The 17,761-nt window shown below is 43.6% G+C and overlaps 1 protein-coding gene across 1 annotated transcript in view; it reads right to left on the bottom strand.

Moving 5' to 3' along the window:
- Window positions 1-7,511: 7,511 nt before the first annotated feature.
- Window positions 7,512-17,761, bottom strand: part of URI1 (URI1 prefoldin like chaperone) — a 41,986-nt gene continuing 31,736 nt past the window's right edge. The window contains exons 5-11 of the mRNA XM_074583024.1: window positions 17,553-17,644; window positions 17,276-17,336; window positions 14,054-14,234; window positions 13,198-13,465; window positions 12,517-12,659; window positions 10,607-10,865; window positions 7,512-8,337 (exon numbers count right to left, since the gene is read on the bottom strand). Of these exons, the coding sequence (XP_074439125.1) occupies window positions 8,149-8,337; window positions 10,607-10,865; window positions 12,517-12,659; window positions 13,198-13,465; window positions 14,054-14,234; window positions 17,276-17,336; window positions 17,553-17,644 (1,193 nt within the window). The 3' untranslated portion in view covers window positions 7,512-8,148. The remainder of the gene's footprint in view (window positions 8,338-10,606; window positions 10,866-12,516; window positions 12,660-13,197; window positions 13,466-14,053; window positions 14,235-17,275; window positions 17,337-17,552; window positions 17,645-17,761) is intronic.

A 17,761-nucleotide genomic window follows, 5' to 3' on the forward strand; every position in this document is an offset into this window, starting at 1 on the left:
TTTTCCACCAGCCATTATATATGATAAATAAAACAATGCACTGAAAACACTGAAATCTCTCATCAATGTCTTTGTGAAAAGGGCCCAGATAAATGAGTCTTGGAATCAAAGGCAGATTACATGACTGACCATGTATCATCCTCTATGTATTGAACATAGTCTTTGTAAAGATAGAGCGGTAATAAAAAGTGGTATTGTGTGCTGTGAAAGGCTGTGTGGGTCTGTGCATGACTAATCTGTCTTTCTGCATTATTTTATTCAATCTTCTCTGACTTTATGCCTTTGACATTTTTGCTACACTCAGTAAATTTGAGTGAATAGGCAATTTTAAAGAATTTTTATAGGGCTTCAGAGAAGTCATACGCAGACTGTATCTTTGTTCAGATTTAACAGTTTAAATATTTCCTTTGTCTAGGATGCAGAGTAATCTTTAGGCAGAGGAGAAGAGGGGGATGGGGTAGGAAATGCCTTGAACCTCCCTTAATATTTTGGCACCCTTTTGGGGGGGGGGGGGGGGGGCGGGGAGGGGGAGCAGGGCTGCGGGGACGAGCCCGGGGTGTCTGGGGATGGGGGGGGAAGCGGGGGGCGCCGCCTCCGAATCGGGCCCCGCAGGGCGGCCGGGCTGCGCTCAACTTGGCCGCCTCTGCGGGAACACCCGCTCCCTCCACCAAACTCCAAGTGGGAAGCAGATGAAATGTTTAAGGGGCTATTGTGAATATAGGCTTAAATATGATCCTCTTGCATCAGCCAGTTTCTCTGACAAGATATTGCAAGGGTTGCTGTTTCTTAGTAAATAATGATTTTATTGCATCTCTTTAATGAACTGATAACGTGATACACAGTAAATTATCTGCATCTATAACATTACTGAGGATAAGCAGCGTGGTTTTAGTAATTTATACCACAGAGAGACATGCATTATAAAAATAGGAAAATTATTTCCTTTGTTAAATTGTGCAGAAGTCTTTACCTGAGGAACACCAGACAGATTAATCTCCGGAGATCCACTCGCTTGTATTTAAGCTGTTGAACTGTTCGCTGTTTTTTCCTCAGAACAGTTGAAAAAAACATTTTGCGAGCCAGAATTGACACTGTGGGTATTGTTCCTGCTCATACAAGTTATTAAAATAATTACTAAGCTATTTTGAGGTAACTTGAAGCTTTCTTTAAAACTTAAATCCAAAAATCTGAAGGAATTAGCGCAGATGATTTGCATTGATGAAAACCAAAGTATCGCAGGGAGCTCACCCTGGCAGCGCAGCCCCGGTCGCCCCCCGCACCCCTGGGCACCCGCTCGGTCCCGGCCAGGACCCAGCTGGGGGTTGCTCATGGGATGGATTTTTGGCGGTGGAAACCAGGGGATGCTACAGGTCAGAGAAGGCATTGCTGGTGGGGGGCTGCGGCGGGGCTCACGCCGGACCAAGGAGCAGCACCAGTGCGGTGGGACCCGCAGCATCCCCCCCAATCCAGGGGCGGAGCCAACTTCTGCCGCCTGCCCCCACGCAGGTGAGCCCCAAACTCTTTGGGATTTGCAGGCTTAGACACCAGCCGTGCTCCTCGGGCCCACAGCCCCCTCCGGGACACAGCAGGATGCTCACCTCCTATTTCAGCCTGGGCAGAGGCTGATGCTGACTTCCCTTACCAGCTACCAACAGCCCAATGTGGCCTGGAACATGCCAGCAGGTCGAGGGAGGTCATCCTCCCCCTCTACTCTGCCTTGGTGAGGCCGCATCTGGAGTACTGTGTCCAGTTCTGGGCTCCCCGGTTCAAGAAGGACAGGGAACTGCTGGAAGAGGGTACAGCAAAGGGCTACGAAGATGATGAGGGGACTAGAGCACCTCTCTTATGAAGAAAGGCTGAGGGATTTGGGTCTCTTCAGTCTGGAAAAAAGACGACTGAGGGGGGATCTTATCAATGCTTATAAATACTTCAAGGGTGGGTGTCAGGAGGATGGGGCCAGGTGCTTTTCAGTGGTGCCCGACAAGAGGTAATGGGCACAAACCTGAACATAGGAAGTTCCACCTCAACATGAGGAGGAACTTCTTTACTGTGAGGGTGGCAGAGCCCTGGCACAGGCTGCCCAGAGAGGTGGTGGAGTCTCCGTCTCCGGAGACATTCCAAACCCGCCTGGACGCGTTCCTGTGCCACCTGCTCTGGGTGACCCTGCTCTGGCAGGGCGTTGGACTAGATGATCTCCAGAGGTCCCTTCCAACCCCGACCATTCTGTGATTCTGGAATGTGGGATTTGTCACCCGTGCCGGGGCAGGACAGGTGGCCCATCCCCACAGGTGGCCCACGGGCCGGTGAATTTGTCTGAGCTGGCACAGCTCAGGGCAGCTGAGAAGCCAGTTACGATGTACCAGGGTTTTGTTTGTTTGGGGTTTTGGGGTTTTATTTTTGGGGGTTTGGTTTTATTTTTTGTTTTCGTACCACCATTAACCTCTCAGAGAGACCAAACCGTACTGAGAAGCTGGGATCCCAGAGCACTCCACAGGCTGGGTCGCCCCATTAATCCACAGCCTGTCCTTCCAAGAGGAGCACATCGCCGGCAGATTACAATCTTTCTAGATGTAATCATGCTTTAGCATCTGACTTCAAAATTTTAACAGGTAAAAATCCCCCATCTCAGTGCGAGATTGCATCATGAATTCCCTCTGCCTCGTACAGCAGGGATGGAAAAATACTACTTTTCATCCTTGCACAATGCTTGATGTAAGTTTCTGAAAATGAGCGCTCTAGTAAGCCTAAAAAGGTAGGATAATATGATTCATTTATAGATTTCTGATAATAGATGTGGTTTCTGTTACTCCGTCACCACATCAAGGATTACTCCTGCTCCTTCGGGAAGGACACGGCACCCTCCTCCTCACGAGCCATTACCATAAAGCGGGGTAAACAACAAATACCACCTTATCATTAGCTGCATGGAGCGGTTCCCATTGATTTATGACGCTCCGCACGGCAAGGCTGGATCAAGCCGCAAGTCCCTTTTTTTTTTTTTTTTGCAAATATTATTTCCACGAGACCATCGTAAAATACACAGAGCCACCTCACCTGGGTTTGGTTTTGTTTACCGCCCCCCCCCCCCCCAAAAAAAAAAAAAAAAAATGTTTTACAACTTGCAGGAATTCTTCCCAATATTAGTTATGAACAACCCCGAGACGGCATTTGCATTTTTATAACCTTGTTACTTAAAAGTGAGCGAGGAGAAGGGAAAGGACTTAGCGAGAGTGTTCCCTGCGTGCTTTTATCCCAGCCTGAGCTTTTTATGCTTGAGAGCACCTTATGATGCTGTAACTAACCTCAAACCTGGAGCAGCAGGAGGCCAACAACCCCCCGAATCCGCCGATGTCATGCTTTACAGCCGCGCGCCCCGCAACAGCGGGAACGGGCGGGGGGGGGGGGTAGGAAGGAAAACCCACCCCGTTGCCTAGGAAACGCTCGAGTCCTGGTAATTATGACTGTAACTGTCTGCACACCCCACCTATAACAGAAATGAATAATAAATTACAGTCACTGACTGGCAGCTCTCCGCCGACGCTCCGTGCTCAGCGCTGCGACCTACCGGCGCGCGCCGGCAACGGCAGCCCGCGCGCGCGCCCGGCTTCCGCGAGAGCCGGCGGGATGGCGTCAGGCGTGACGCAACACCCAACGACACCCCCCCGCCATCACCGCCCCCCCCCCCCCCAACACACACACCGAACCCCACCGGGCTGCAGGGCCGGGGGACAACCGGGCTCAGCGCGACGGTGGCCACCGCTCGTCCGTTCCAGGCCTCCGTCAGCGCCCGTTTCGCCTAATTAGGGCGGCCCTAATTAGGGCCGCCCGGCGTCGGAGGGGCTGTCCTGCCGCTGGAAGAGCGGGGCCGGTTTAGACCTTGGAACGCTGGGAGTGATTTACTGGATCCGATTTAAAAGACACAGCGGGAGTTGGCAAAATTCACGTACCGTGGGGTTAATGCGGGTTAGGACGGAGCTATTTGTAATACAGAAATATTGCATACCGAATACACACATCTGATTTCTTTTAATCCCAGCTCATTTTTTGCAACATAAATCACTTTGTTGAAACGAGCAGCTAAAACAGCTGGTTTAGACGCTCTCAAAACATATGAAAATCTGCTGCTTTAGATGCTCTAAGTGAGCAATGAAAAGTGATAAGTGCAACTAGTCTTACCGGAGAGAGACGGAAATAAACCCAGTTTACCTCCAAACGCACGTCACGGGCTCCGCCGACCCGCGCCAGGCCTGCAGCTGCCAGCACGGACCCAGCTGCACCCGTCGCACAACGTCCACCACCTTCTCCTTCTCCTGGCGGGGGGTCCTCTGCTTCCCCACCACCCAATCCAGTCTCTGGGTATAGGCAGGTGCCCAGCTTACTTGTGGTCAATTAAAGAAGATTAAAGAGTCAAACTTGCCTCCCAATGAGGAACAGAAGTGGAGCAGGTAATTTGCGGTGCCTAATTGATGCAATCATGGCCCTGCGAAGGGCTGTGTGGGGCAGCTGCGGGGTGGTGGGGCAGGGCACGGCTGGGGCACATTGACTTGTCCCCGTGACGGTGCAGTCCCCAGCCAGGCTGCTACCACCACTCTCATTTTGGACCAAAGACATGTTGTCCAGCGATGTCTTTCCCCGTTGTTTTCTCCTGCTGCATTTCCACCTGCCCGTGGAGTCGTGCCTGGTTGCACTCGGCTGTCACTGCCCACCTCAGCCCATGTGGGCTGGGGACACTGGGACAGGGCTGGGGACAGCGGGGCAGGGCTGGGGACGGGGCTCCTTGCAGCACACACGTTCCCGTGCCACCCTGGTGATCAGCTGCCAAAGCCGCCCCATCCCCATCCAGGCCACATCCTTCCTGCTGAGGACATGAAAAACCTCTCGGGAAGCACCAGGAAGAACCAAAAGTCCCCTCGCCTGCCCCTGCCCAGAGCCCTCGGCAGCGCTCCCTGGAAAAGGAATCAAGGGCGTTTCAGAAATCAATTCGACTGTACCCTTATTGTTTAAGTGAATAAAACCCCTAAATGCAGCATTGAGGGCAAAAAGACACTCATACCGACAGATCAACTCACTACCAGGAACCCTACATGCCTCCGTCCTAGTTTTTGCTTCATCTGTGCACTGGCCGTCATCTGCATCACTTGTTGGCTTCAGCGTTGCACAAAAAGCAAATTCTAAGTTCTCACTGAGATGGGTCTTCACGTGATCATTTTTTTTACTCTGCCTGAGTTTTTACCTGCCTTGGTAGAGTTTGGTTTTTTTTGTTTAGCATTTGCAAACATTCTCCAGAAACCCTACTGCTGTGTCTCCTTGCTGTAGGCACCGCACGGGCAATCTACTGGTGAAGCCCCAGTGAAGAGACCAAAGATGAAGGCCCATCCCAGCCTACAAACCCTCTGACAATTAAATATACTGCAAAAAGGGCACAGACACATTCAGGCTGCCTATTAGAGAAAACACTCATGTGCTTAGTTTTAAGCATGTGGTTAAATCCATTCTTCTCTGCAAAATCTTTGAGACATAAGCACATGCCAAAGTGCATTCCTGAGTAAGGATGCTTCCCTGAACCGAGGCCATAATTCATTAAAACCCTAGGTGCATTTATCCTACTTTTTTCCCCGTGAGTAGGGAGGGGAAAAAAGGGGGAGGGGAAAAAAAAGAAAACAAGCAAAGTATTCATTTTGATTTGAAACTGATCTATGGTGACAAGGGGCATTTGGTTTTGTTGAAGTAACTAGAAGTGGGAAGTGTTTCAGAAGATATCTAAATAAATCTTTTTAAAGGGGTTTTTCTCTCTCTCTCTCTTTCTTTCTCTCCTTTTCCCTCTAATTACCCATGTCTGGTAGTCTTGGATCTCAACCCCTTGTTATTTAAAATACATATTCATGGAACTATATTTTACAGTTGCACTGTTCTGGTTACAAAATAGCTTCTACTTTTCTAGGACATAATTTCATTTTGTTTAGCCAAGAATTCATTAAAGAAGCTATAAATAACCTCCTTTAAATATTTAGCTGTGAATAGAGGGTGGACTGGCATTGATGGCTTATTTTAGTACTAATGCAATATGCTTTAAAAAAAAAAAAAAACGCATTTGAGCATGAATCAAGTTAATCATTAACACTTTCAACGTGAATTCTCAGGATCCACTTAAAAACGGCGATCGCCCCCTCCCAGCCGGCGAAGCTTCGGGGGCTGGGGGGCTGCACAACTTTCCCTTCTGTTTTTCTTCCAGCAAAACACAATTTGCTCCGTTATCGCAGGGAAAACACAGCCCCGCTGCTTTGGCAGGCTGCTCCCCCGGGGGGGGACACCCCGGCTATCGGCCCCCCCCGCCCCCACCCTCAAAACTCAGCCAGGGTTTTGTGCCCACAAAACAACGTCACCTTCCCAAACACCCAGCAGAGAACATGGGAGTTTGATGGAGCACAGCCGCTTTTCAGAGTCACCTTAGAAAAAGCAGCCCCAAAGCCTCCACCTGGCTCTGAAGCACAGAGAGAAAAAAATGTTGAAAAGGGGGAGTTGGCGATTCTGTTGTAAGGCACGAAGCCGCAGTGTGAGCTCATCTGCTGTGACCTGGGAGCACAGGATACCAGCGCGAGGCGCCGTTGTTTTAGGGGAAGGTGAGGAAATGGCATTAGCTGATGCCCCCTTCATGGATGGCCAAGACTGGGAAAACCAGATGCTCTCAGGCTGCGCGTTTACAAAGCCACAGAACTGCGGCCAACAGCAAATCCCTCCTTACACCTCCCAAGTCCTTTTGCCTCACTTTTTTAGGCTGTGGTTTGATGATGTCAGCTGGGGAGTAACACCAGTTTAAGGTACCCCAGCTCCCCTCTGCCGACGTTTTCCTTGTCCTTGCTCAACACATCACCCCCCTCACTGCGCTGAGACAGATGTGCTGAGAAACAGATTAGGAAACTCGCTGGCTTCAAAAAAACACGTGTAACCGTCAATAAAAAAACCAAACCCAAACCCTAAACCCAAACCCAGTAGTTTGTTTTTTAAACCCAGCTCCGCCACCTACTATCATTCAAGGGGTGGCCCAACCGAAGCCATGTCAGCAGAAGGGAGGGGACGGCAAGAAGACAGGCAGGAGCTGCTGGGCAGGGGCTCCTGCTGCCAGGATGGCACCCAGTCAAGAGAAGGATACACAAAACCGTACCCCGAGTGCCGCGGTGCTGTTGCATTTTGAAATAAAGTTGAATCACTAAGACATTTTTCCTTAGCGCCGACTCCCTCTGGGCATCCCCAAGACAATTACAATGTTTTCTGAGTATACAAAAGAACTGGGAGATTTTGTAATCAGAGTCTGAGTTTATGCTTCTCTCCTTAAGAGCATTCAATTTCCATGGACATTCATTAGCAGGAGGTTAAAACACAATGGCAGAAGAGAATGGACTGCTTTTATGTCCATGTGGCTGTAAAAACTTCAAGCTAGAAAGGCAAGTTCAAAATAAAAACCTCTCTGTGCTGTTTCCAAATTAGTAGTAAAGCAACAAAAAACGCACAACTTTCACAGCTTTTTTACTGAAAATTTAATTTTACAAAATACCCTTTTCCATCAAAGAAACTTCCCTGCAATGTACATGAACCCAGCGTTTTATAGATCTGTACAGTGAGATATCAGAGAGGTTTGAAAGAAGGAAAAAAACTTTTAGCAGACACCTAGTTGCAAAACCTACAACAACGCGAATACAAGTGTGTCTTAAAATGCTAAAGCAAGTAATGCAATATAATTGGTGTATCTATTTGAAATGTGAAAAGTTTTCCTTAAAATGGTCCATATGGTATGTAGAACATCACAGCTGGCACGAAACTGCCTGTATTTAGGTTTAAACACAAAAACAATGTATGTAAGGAACAGTTTTTGAGAAAGAAAACCCAAGTGCTGCTATCATAAGGCAAACATATACAAAGGTGCTGACAGCACACAGGGAAATCGACAAAATAAGATGAATACCCAAGTGTTCAAACACTGAACCTTTTTTTTTTTTTTAACGTTGCCAATAAACGTTTAAAAGATAACCAACGCCAAATTAACGCAGGACAGCCTTGTAACTAGCTCGGTGTAACGCCTATGGGTTTACGTGAGCTCGAGAAGCGCGAAGCTCGGCGCGAGCGCTCCGGCCTCGCCGGGCTGGGCAGGACCTAGTTGGTCTGTTGCATTCTGGCGGCTTTGAATTTTGAAATCCTCTTTGTGGTTTCTTCCGATGCTTCGGACAAAACTTCCTCCGATTTCCGCTCCAGAATGGTAGGCAGGACGGGGTGAGCCATGACTGGGTGCGGTATTAAGGAGGGAGACAAAGGCTCCTTTTCTATAACGGTACCAGAAAATGCCTACAACAGAAGAGAATACTCAAAATGAGCTAATAAAATGCAAATGTGAAGCTATGCCCACAAGGTCATTACCCTATATTAGCCTGATTAGGATTGTTATTTCTTTTAATCAAAAGTAAAGAAATATCTTTAAATCAATGATTGTTCCTTGCATAAGTAACCAAATTGTAATTAACCTCAAAATATGGCTTGTTCAAAGATGACTGAATGAAAGACAGTGTCTTAAAAGTACTACTTAATCTCGTTCCTACTGCATAAATGATCTAAAAATTTGCTTCCTCACTAACACATGCTCAAGAAATAAAACAGCTGATGTAACATGGCGTTTCGTTTTGGATAAGAAACGGAGAGATTTTGCAAAGTTCAGAGTATGTCAGCATTTCCATCATACGTCATATTTTATGACTTAATATATTCTAATTGCATCAAGCTGACACACTGCACACAAACTGGCAAGCACGTATTTTGTTTGTTCTTTTCTCCTTACCAAATATGATCAAAAAATGGTGAAAGCGATTTATACTTAAGAGAACCGCAAACTTGCTTCCAACTATTTCTCTCCATAAAAAGTCTAATGAAAGCACTTAATGTTAAAAATGATAATTTATATGCAGCCGATTGTGAGATTTAATCCTTTTTAACTTCGCTAAGAAATGACCGTGATTCTTGGAAAACACTGGGGGAAAAGGCAACTCAGAACTACTTTTCATAAACGTATTTAAGAACAAATCACCCTACTAGGTATTGTAAACAAACTTCTGAATGCCAATGGACACGGGGACGCAGTTTACATCCGAGGTTTGATGCTCATACTGGGCCCAAAGGAATGCACACCGGATTTATTAACTATGCTTAGTTCTGCTTTTTCATAACTCCATTACCAAGAAAAACAAAGCCAAACAAACACACCGTTCTTTTCTTGCAGGACCTGCAAAAAAGCAGTGGGGTTTTTTTGTTTTCTGCTCTGATAGCCAAAGCACACCTAAAGCCTTGCCTGTACACAACCCCCTTCTTCTAACAACACACTCATTTTCCAAACCAGGTAAGCAAAATACAGCCTAAGATGATCGCGGTAAAATTAGAAACAAAAAGAAAAGAAGTTAAGTGTGCTGCAAACGGTCAGGGAGAAATAATGTATTTCAAACACCCGCAAAAACAACCAAAGAGAAACAGCAGCATTTAGGAAGGCATTGCTTTAACTGGGGCGTTTTGCTCACTCTCCTTCAGTTACTTAGAAAATACATTCTGTCGTAGAGAACAACCATGCCATGTTCAGAAAATGGACTAATGGGTAACATCTAAAGTGCAACTTAGATGTTTTGTAAAAATATAGCAACTTTATTCCAGAAAGTATACAACGTGAAGTGCTAACTCTACAGATGGATCTTCCACCATGAATCTTCACATCCTGCCTGGATTCTCTGTAGCCGTTTGCATGAAAAATGATGATAAACAATAGCTTTTATGAGGAATTAATTTCTTGTCAAAAATAGTTTTTCTAAAAATAGTCCTTTCATTGAACTTGCCTACTGCATCGGGAACCACTGAAAACTCAGTTTCATCTAGTTTGAAAAAATTAGTGTAAGTTCTTACAAAATAAAAATGCAGAATACTCTATGCCATGAATTTCAGAGCAGCGGCTACTTTTAGTTCTCGTCCTCATCCAGTCACTAAGCAACTGTACATTTTCCCTTCTGTCGTAGTCTCTTCCCGTTATGATGAAGCCCTGAACTTTGCAAACGTGTGAAAATAGATTTGTTTGGGATCACTAATGGCTCCAGCCTGGAATAGGATGAGTAGAGGTGTAATGCTTCCTTCCACAGGGCAATTCTTCTGCCTTTGCCAAGTCCAAATAATCACTCAGATGATATCTGTGTGTTTTAAAACTTAAAAACTCCACCTGGAAACTGGCTGTCTGGTAGCTGTGCACGAGGATATTGATAAAACACAGGTTACAGAGAATTCCCTCCTCCCTCTCATTAACTAGGAAGCATGGGTTTTTTTCTTTTTTCTTTTTTTTGGGGGGGGACAGATCTTTAAGGAAGAGCTTCATGAAGGTCTTGGGAAAGCTGCCTGACTCGTCTCCTCCCCTCTGCCCCTAGGATGCGTATGACAGAAGCCTGTCACCTGATAACGTCCTTCCGAAGCAAACTAGGTAGGAGTTAGAAAATTATTTTAAAGAAATCAAACCGATGGTATAGACAACTACAGTCATTAGATTTCTCGTTTTTATCCCTGCCAACAATCAATAATTAATTAAAAACTGTACCTCTGTTGTCCCTGAAGAGGGAGGAAGCTTTTTCGGTAGCTGCTGCTGCCCCTCCTCCTCCTCTTCCTCCAGTATGCCTTCGCTGTTGTCACTCTGCGTAGCTTCATCACAGCTAATGCTCCTCTGAACTCCTCGTCTGTCATCAAACTCAGCAGCGCTGTTCTCACTGGTATCGCTACAAACACTGTTCTCTCTGCTTCGAGACTTCAAAATTGATTTACGAGGGACATATTCTCCATTCACAACATCAACAAAGACTCTATAAAGGAAAACGTTAGCTTTAATAAACCATTTCAGGATCAGATGACAAATTTACAGTGATCTTGCTTTGTCTTTTGTACAAATTAATTATGATCTGCTTTTCCAACTTTTTCGTTGCAGAATTACAATACTGTACCTTTAGAGGCATTTTATTTACCGATGTAGAAGAACCAATTCTGCAAAGCAAACACTGGTACGCCCTTTATTCAAGCATGAAGTTGGTATGCCCTTTCAGCAGAAAATGTATAGCTCTTTGAAAAGTGTTAGAAAACAGAGTAGCATGAGTTACAAAAAAGTTAGCAAAAAGGTAAACTAAACGATTGTCAGAGTTGTTGCAGACAGAAAACAGAAGGTCACAATGACGGAAGGTTTTCTAGAAGGAAGTCCTTGTCAAATGTAGAATACAAAAGCAAGTACTTGAAACATTTGAAAGGATGACGCTTTTTCCTGACAGGTGCCATAATCTCCTGCTTTCAGTTAAAAAAAAATAAAAATTAAAAAATCAGCTTTTAGGATCAGATCAACACGAAGACGCTTTTCAAGTATTAACAGACCATAAACTGATAGAGAGGCCTCTTCCTACAGTTTGTGCTCCATCTCCATGACCTAAAGAAGTCAAGGGTGGGTGGAGGAGAAAGAGTGGCATTAGGAGACAGTGCCAATTTTATCAAACTCATAAAAGGAGGAGCCCAACGACTGGATGAGTTTTAAGAGTGTTACTTGTTTCTTAACAGCTTGATTCATCATGGGAACACTTGCGTGTCTCTACAGAAGATGGGAGTTCCTTTGCAGAGCTCAGGGAGAGCACCATGAAAGAACTCTTAATCTCATCTTCAGTCCCAGCAACTGCAATTACAGGATGGGTTTTAACTTTTCACACTTTGTGACACCTTTTTTAAGATGTTTAGGTGCCTGAATACACCAACATACAAATGCAGCGTGATTTTCAAAACCACTTAGTCAAGCAATCTGATAGGCGTCTACGTTCATCTTTACAAACCTAAATACTTGTTTTAACTCTCCTGTCACCTTTGTTTAGCATTTTATACAGTTCTTTAAGCCCAACATTGTTTTTCAAGCTCTCTGAGTGTGGGTGTTGTACAGGTGAGCACTTCTTTGTATGGAGAATAGAGATAGTGATGGACTAAAGCCAACGAGAGAGAATGTAAGAGAAACCATGCAAACAAAGACCTGAGTATATTCTGAAGATACTGGAAGGAAAACACAAAACCCAGCAATTAGTAACTGGGAAAGGAGGAGTATTATCAGTGATAGATCTGGTCAGCTCCTTTGACAGCAAACACAGAAGCAAATGACATGGCATTAACCAGAATACCTAACGAACTGCCGTATCGCTTAATGCAGATGATATATACTGGCAAGTTTAATTCAATTGCAGAAGCTCTGAAAAAGTAGATAAATGATAAACTGCTGGTTAGAAAAGGAAATTTTAAGCTCAGAAATGTTTTATGGTATGAAAGCACGACAACCATGCAGAAGCCACAAACTTTAATTTTTAAGTAGTAAATTCAGTTGCAGCTGTTTCTTTCAGAAATAGTAGGCTTGGTTTCATACTATAGGTGAGCAGACATGAAAAGAGAAGGTCTGCCAAGGGGAAAGCTCACGCGCCACTGCTATAAATTACCCACCGGTAAATGTCTGCTGGGGTTTTGATGTTAGGCAGTTCTGGAGTTGCATGGCCATTGCCATTGCTGTTCTTCCTTTTACGCTTGGCCTCTTCTTTCTTTTCACTGAATTTCAAAGTAGTATTTTTTCCTGTGTTTATTCTTACCTGAAAATCGAACACAAATGATGGTCTAGACCATAAAATCAACAATCACCAGGCTGCAGATCAACTGACTTCTGACACTCCCCTGTCCAAGCAGCTGGGGACTACAAAGCATACTTAAGTTAAATGGACGAACAGTAACATTCATAGTGTGAACTGTTTATTCTTTACCACTTGCACTAGGCTGGGGCATTTCTTTGCACCAACGTGCTTACTCAAAATCTGCTCAACAGCTGAGCTGTTCAACACTCAATCTCAAGTCAAGTAAAAAGTCATTTTAAAAACTCCTAGACAAGATACTACCTTTTACAACGGCCGAAAGTCAGAACACCAAGGTATATGTTTGAAGATCCCTTTTTTTAATACAATATTTGAAACCACAGGATTTAAACAGTGGGTTTCGAGCATTTGAAAAAAATCCAAATAAATGTCACCTACAGTTAGCATTCTACATTATCTACATTATCTAAAATTTTCTATTTTAGATATGGTATATATGTTTGATCTGTTGAGAGAAGGATAAAAATAATAAAGTACAAACCCTTTTAGGTTCAACAGTGTGAGAGAAAAAAATAGTTGGAACAGAGCTATCTCCAACATCTATGTCATCTTCATCATCACTGTGATAATAAGTAGAGCCATTAACTTGGCCACCAAACAAGTCTGAATTTGTTACTTCTTTATGGAAGTTGCCCTGAGTAATACAGTCTTCTGCTCTATACGTCCCGTTCAGATCTGTCCTCTTGTCTTCTTTCTCCTCTTCAGAGGAGGTTGTATCTTCTCCATTTGTCTCAACTGTATCAGGCATCCTATGAAATGAAAAATATCTGAGTGAACTGAGGCCATTCGTACTCTTGAGAGACACAGGCATACCAAACAAGCCTGTATGTTGTTTTCTTTACCCAGGTGCTATCCGTTTAGCCAAACTGTGGAATACTTTTTATATTCTTTTAGACTCACTATGTCCTTTCCATGTCAACTGGAATTACCAAAACTGTGACATCCTGGCTAATGACATATGTATTGCTTTAGGATCAGAACAGATCTAAGGATGTCATTAAACACTAAATGTGTAACTCCTACATTGTAAACGACGGATTTTCCTAGCCTGTGGGAAATGGATTTTCTTTCCCCCTTTTCTATCATCTCAAAGAAAAAATACTATAAAGCTGGACTGCTGTGGTTGCACAGAGGCTGATTTTAGCACCTTTGGCCTTGCAGTGCTCACTTCGTTCATGTTCCACCTTTCTTCCACCTATTATAATTTTAACTGCATCAGTCTAAGTAAGTAAGTAAGTGCTGTTTGCACTTATGGTGAGGTCCTTTGTGCACAAAGAGAGTCACACACCTATAGCTTTCTGAACCCCGAACCCACATGTGCCACAGCAGTACTATACCTGTCAAGTTCCCCAAGTATCTCTTCTTGTCTCTCGAGCTCTTCTAAGCGGGCCCACAGCTCCTCCTCTGACTGAAAACGGCCCATTGGTTTTGCATCACTTCCATTTGCTGGAAAATCTACCTCAAAAACGTTTGATACTTTTGGCTTTGAATGAGGCTTGTGAGCAGTTCGGTATTTGCCTGTGTAATTAAAAAAAAAAGATGCAATTACTAAAATAATCGACAAAAAAAAAAAAATGGGGGAAGAAAGACCCACAAAGGAATTAAGGAATATGGGCAGAACATTTTCCATTTCAAATTATTGTTTAACTGTTTAAGTGAAACTGTCAATGAACCAGAGCACCAGCACAGGGTAACAGTCTCCGGATGTTACAGAAACACCGAGGGAAAGCAGAGATGTTTATTTACAAAGCAGGAGACACTGACCCTGTGACAGTTTTATTACAATGTGGGGTTTTTTACCTCTTGTGCCAGACAGTAGACTTTGATTTGCTCTGATAGATACCAACATGTGAATGTGACATTTCCTCGTCGTCCCATTAATAGCACATTTTATTAACTGGGAAAGCAAACCTAGTTTGTACTTTAGCTCATTTTGGACAAAGTCACCTATATTTAAAGAGCAAAGGCTTTTTGTTTTGGGTTGTATTTTTTTAAATTTACAATGAAGAGCATTAAAAATGATCTCCAGAGTCATCTGGAAAATCTGACCAAAATCCAGTCATTATGAATCACTTATTTTGGCGAGAAAGACCCACTCTGAAAAGCATACAAAAGCCTGCCTTTCAAAATTAATAAATATAAACCCCTTCAAAGTGTCAGAGGTGACCTGAGATATACACTTGTGAGTAAGCGGTAGTCACCGACAAGTTCTTGCTGGCGTTTAAAAGCTCTGCTACCTAGTAAAGTGGTGCAGCCATTGAGGACAGGGAATACTTTTTCTGTTTGAGTGCTGCCTAGCACACGGGGGACAAACGGCCTGCCAACAATCCTAATGGTTTCTCCCTGTCCGTGTGAAGGGCAGAATTGCTGCTTTAACCCCCTTCTCCCCGCGACGGGCAGTCCCAGGGGCATCGCCTGTTTTCTGCGCAGTCCCAGGGCAGATTCCCAAGGGAAGTTCCCCCTCTCTGCCCACCTGCACCTCCTTAGGGGAGCGAGGAGCCTTCCCCTTCCATCGCTGCCACAAACACACCCAACGTTTCACCTGTTCAGTGGGACTCTGGTATCTCTACAGGTCTTCCTGACACTCAGTTTTGTGCATCTCATCAACAGTAACACGACGTCTTCGTTATTCAGCATCCTTCAAGTTTTAAAATCTCTTTCTATTAATTGTATGGCCTTTTTTTTCCTTAATTTTAAGAACTCATGGCTTAAAGATATCCTTATTCAAATATGTCAGCTTATACTTTAATCCCGAGTTAAATACAAATTCAATAGCAACATTAAAAAGCAAACAGGTGACTGTAAGTGATGTTGGAATGTCTGTCCCCTACTCTTCTACGGGATAGCATTTTTCATCACCTCATTAAGAAAAGGCTGAAATGTATTTTGTTGAGATTTGAATATAAATTGAGGTAAGCGCAGCAATCAGAGTAGCTTGTGAGGATTTCATTTGGTATAATTACAAAATTAATAAATAAAATTTGGAAGGATTAGTTAACAATCTATTTCAATTTGATTTTCAGATGGTGCCCTCCCAATTTCTTTCTCTTACCATTCAGTATTAACCACTGACTTGACTACCAAGGTAAGCACATGGCTTCCTGACCGCCAGCGCTTCAACATGCCAGTGATTTTCCCTCCTAATTCTAAGAAAACTTCTGTAAATTAGGAAACCAGATCAGACCTCAGAGACAACAGAGGATAACCACTTGCTGCTCCAATATCCACTGTGCTCACTTACTGTTAGGACAAAGCACCATCATTAACTTCATATACTAACCAAAAAAAGTGAAATATTAAAATCCAGAAAAATGGAGAGCCAGCAATAAAATAATGAGACGTTCAGGATACTTGTTTTTGTCTTCCTCAGAGAGACAGCCCACGTCCATGTAAACAAACCTAACTCCTAGCCTGATGAAGCCCAGCTTGCCTCAAAATAATGGTTAAGTTGTTCTTTTAGCTACTTCTCAATCTCAGTACAGATTCCTGCTGATAGAAAACATATATAATTCCCACTTAAAGATTTTCAGCAAAACTCAAGTTGATTTCAGAGGGCAATAGTGATGATGGAAGTATAGGATACAATAAAAAGCTGTGCAAAGTTTGACCTGGCATCCACAGCTGTATTAACACTGTTACAATGGGATGCACTTCCCAGATGTTACTCCCCCTATTTTGCAACGAGATCTACCCACAGTAGTGATGGACCCTTAGTCAGCCTTGGCATATAAAGAATATTGTGATTTATTCCAGAAAAATCTAACAGCGAACTGCCCAGCTTAGCCCTCTGCAAATCACAAACTCCTCCTCAAATTGTCCGAGTGATGCTATTTTCACACTGTAAAATTACTTCTTCCTCCAACTTTGCCAGTTTTACCAACCAAGCGCCACTTCAGATAGCACAGAAACCATCCAATTCCTCAGCACAACTATCTTCGTTTCCCAGTGTCCTCTCCAGAAATCTTCAGGAAGGATCTGCTTCAGTACATTTGCAAGACACACATGCTGAAACTGTTTTCCCATTTGTTTCACCGACAGTACTGAAACGTCCCAGGGGATGACAACGTTTACATTGACCATTGATGTCTCATCCCTGTCCATGCTTCTTCCCCTCCCTGCTGACACTGCTCACATACTTCCACCGCAACGGCCAGAGCCTGAGCTTCTCTAGTATTTCTTCTGTAGTAAAACTCAAACTCCGATGCAAAAAAATTTCTCCTCTATTTCTCTCTCCAGGACCCAACCTATTTTATTTTCTGCCTCTTTTCCTCTAGAAAACTTCAAATGCCGAATGTAGACTCTTCAAAGAAAAAAATCCCCCAAATATGTTTAGCTGATGGCTACCAAGGGATATCACAGCACCCCATAGTGAAACAGAGGGACAAAATCCTTCTTACCTTCAGATCAGTAATTTTTAATTTGAATAAAGCATTTTTTTAATGTAAAAGATACAGTGAAATGAAATCATTTAGTCAATTCCACATAAGGAGTATTAATCCTACAAAAGGAATATTTTGCTTGCTAGTATTTCAAGATCTATGTACTACTAAATCATTTACCTTTTGTTTCAATGCTATCATCTTCAATTTCTTCTCTTATGTCAACAAAATCACCTGCAGCCTAATTAGAAAGATGGGAAGTTAGGATTATTAAATGCACCGGTTTATGCTTATTAACAGCCCAGTTATTTTTAAAATACTGCACAGAAGCAAATGCAGTGATATGCAAGACAGGAATGACTACATTATTATTACCCTCTTAACAATCTGAATATCCATCTTCTTCCAGATTTTTAAAAATATTACAGAATTAGGTTGGCCAAAACAAGACACTTACATCACTCATTTTCTGCAAATCTTCTGTGAATTCAACTCGTGATTCAAAATTCTTCATGACTTTTTGCAAATCATCCAGTGCTTTCCTTACATCTGAAAAAGAAAATTACAATTGCTCTGCAAAACATGACATATGTACCCGCAGCATTAACATTTTAACTGAAGTAATTTCACGCTGAAAATATAATGATTTATGACACAGCTTTAAGA

This window comes from Larus michahellis, chromosome 4 (genome assembly GCF_964199755.1).
Source record: "Larus michahellis chromosome 4, bLarMic1.1, whole genome shotgun sequence".
Lineage (NCBI taxonomy): Eukaryota > Metazoa > Chordata > Aves > Charadriiformes > Laridae > Larus > Larus michahellis.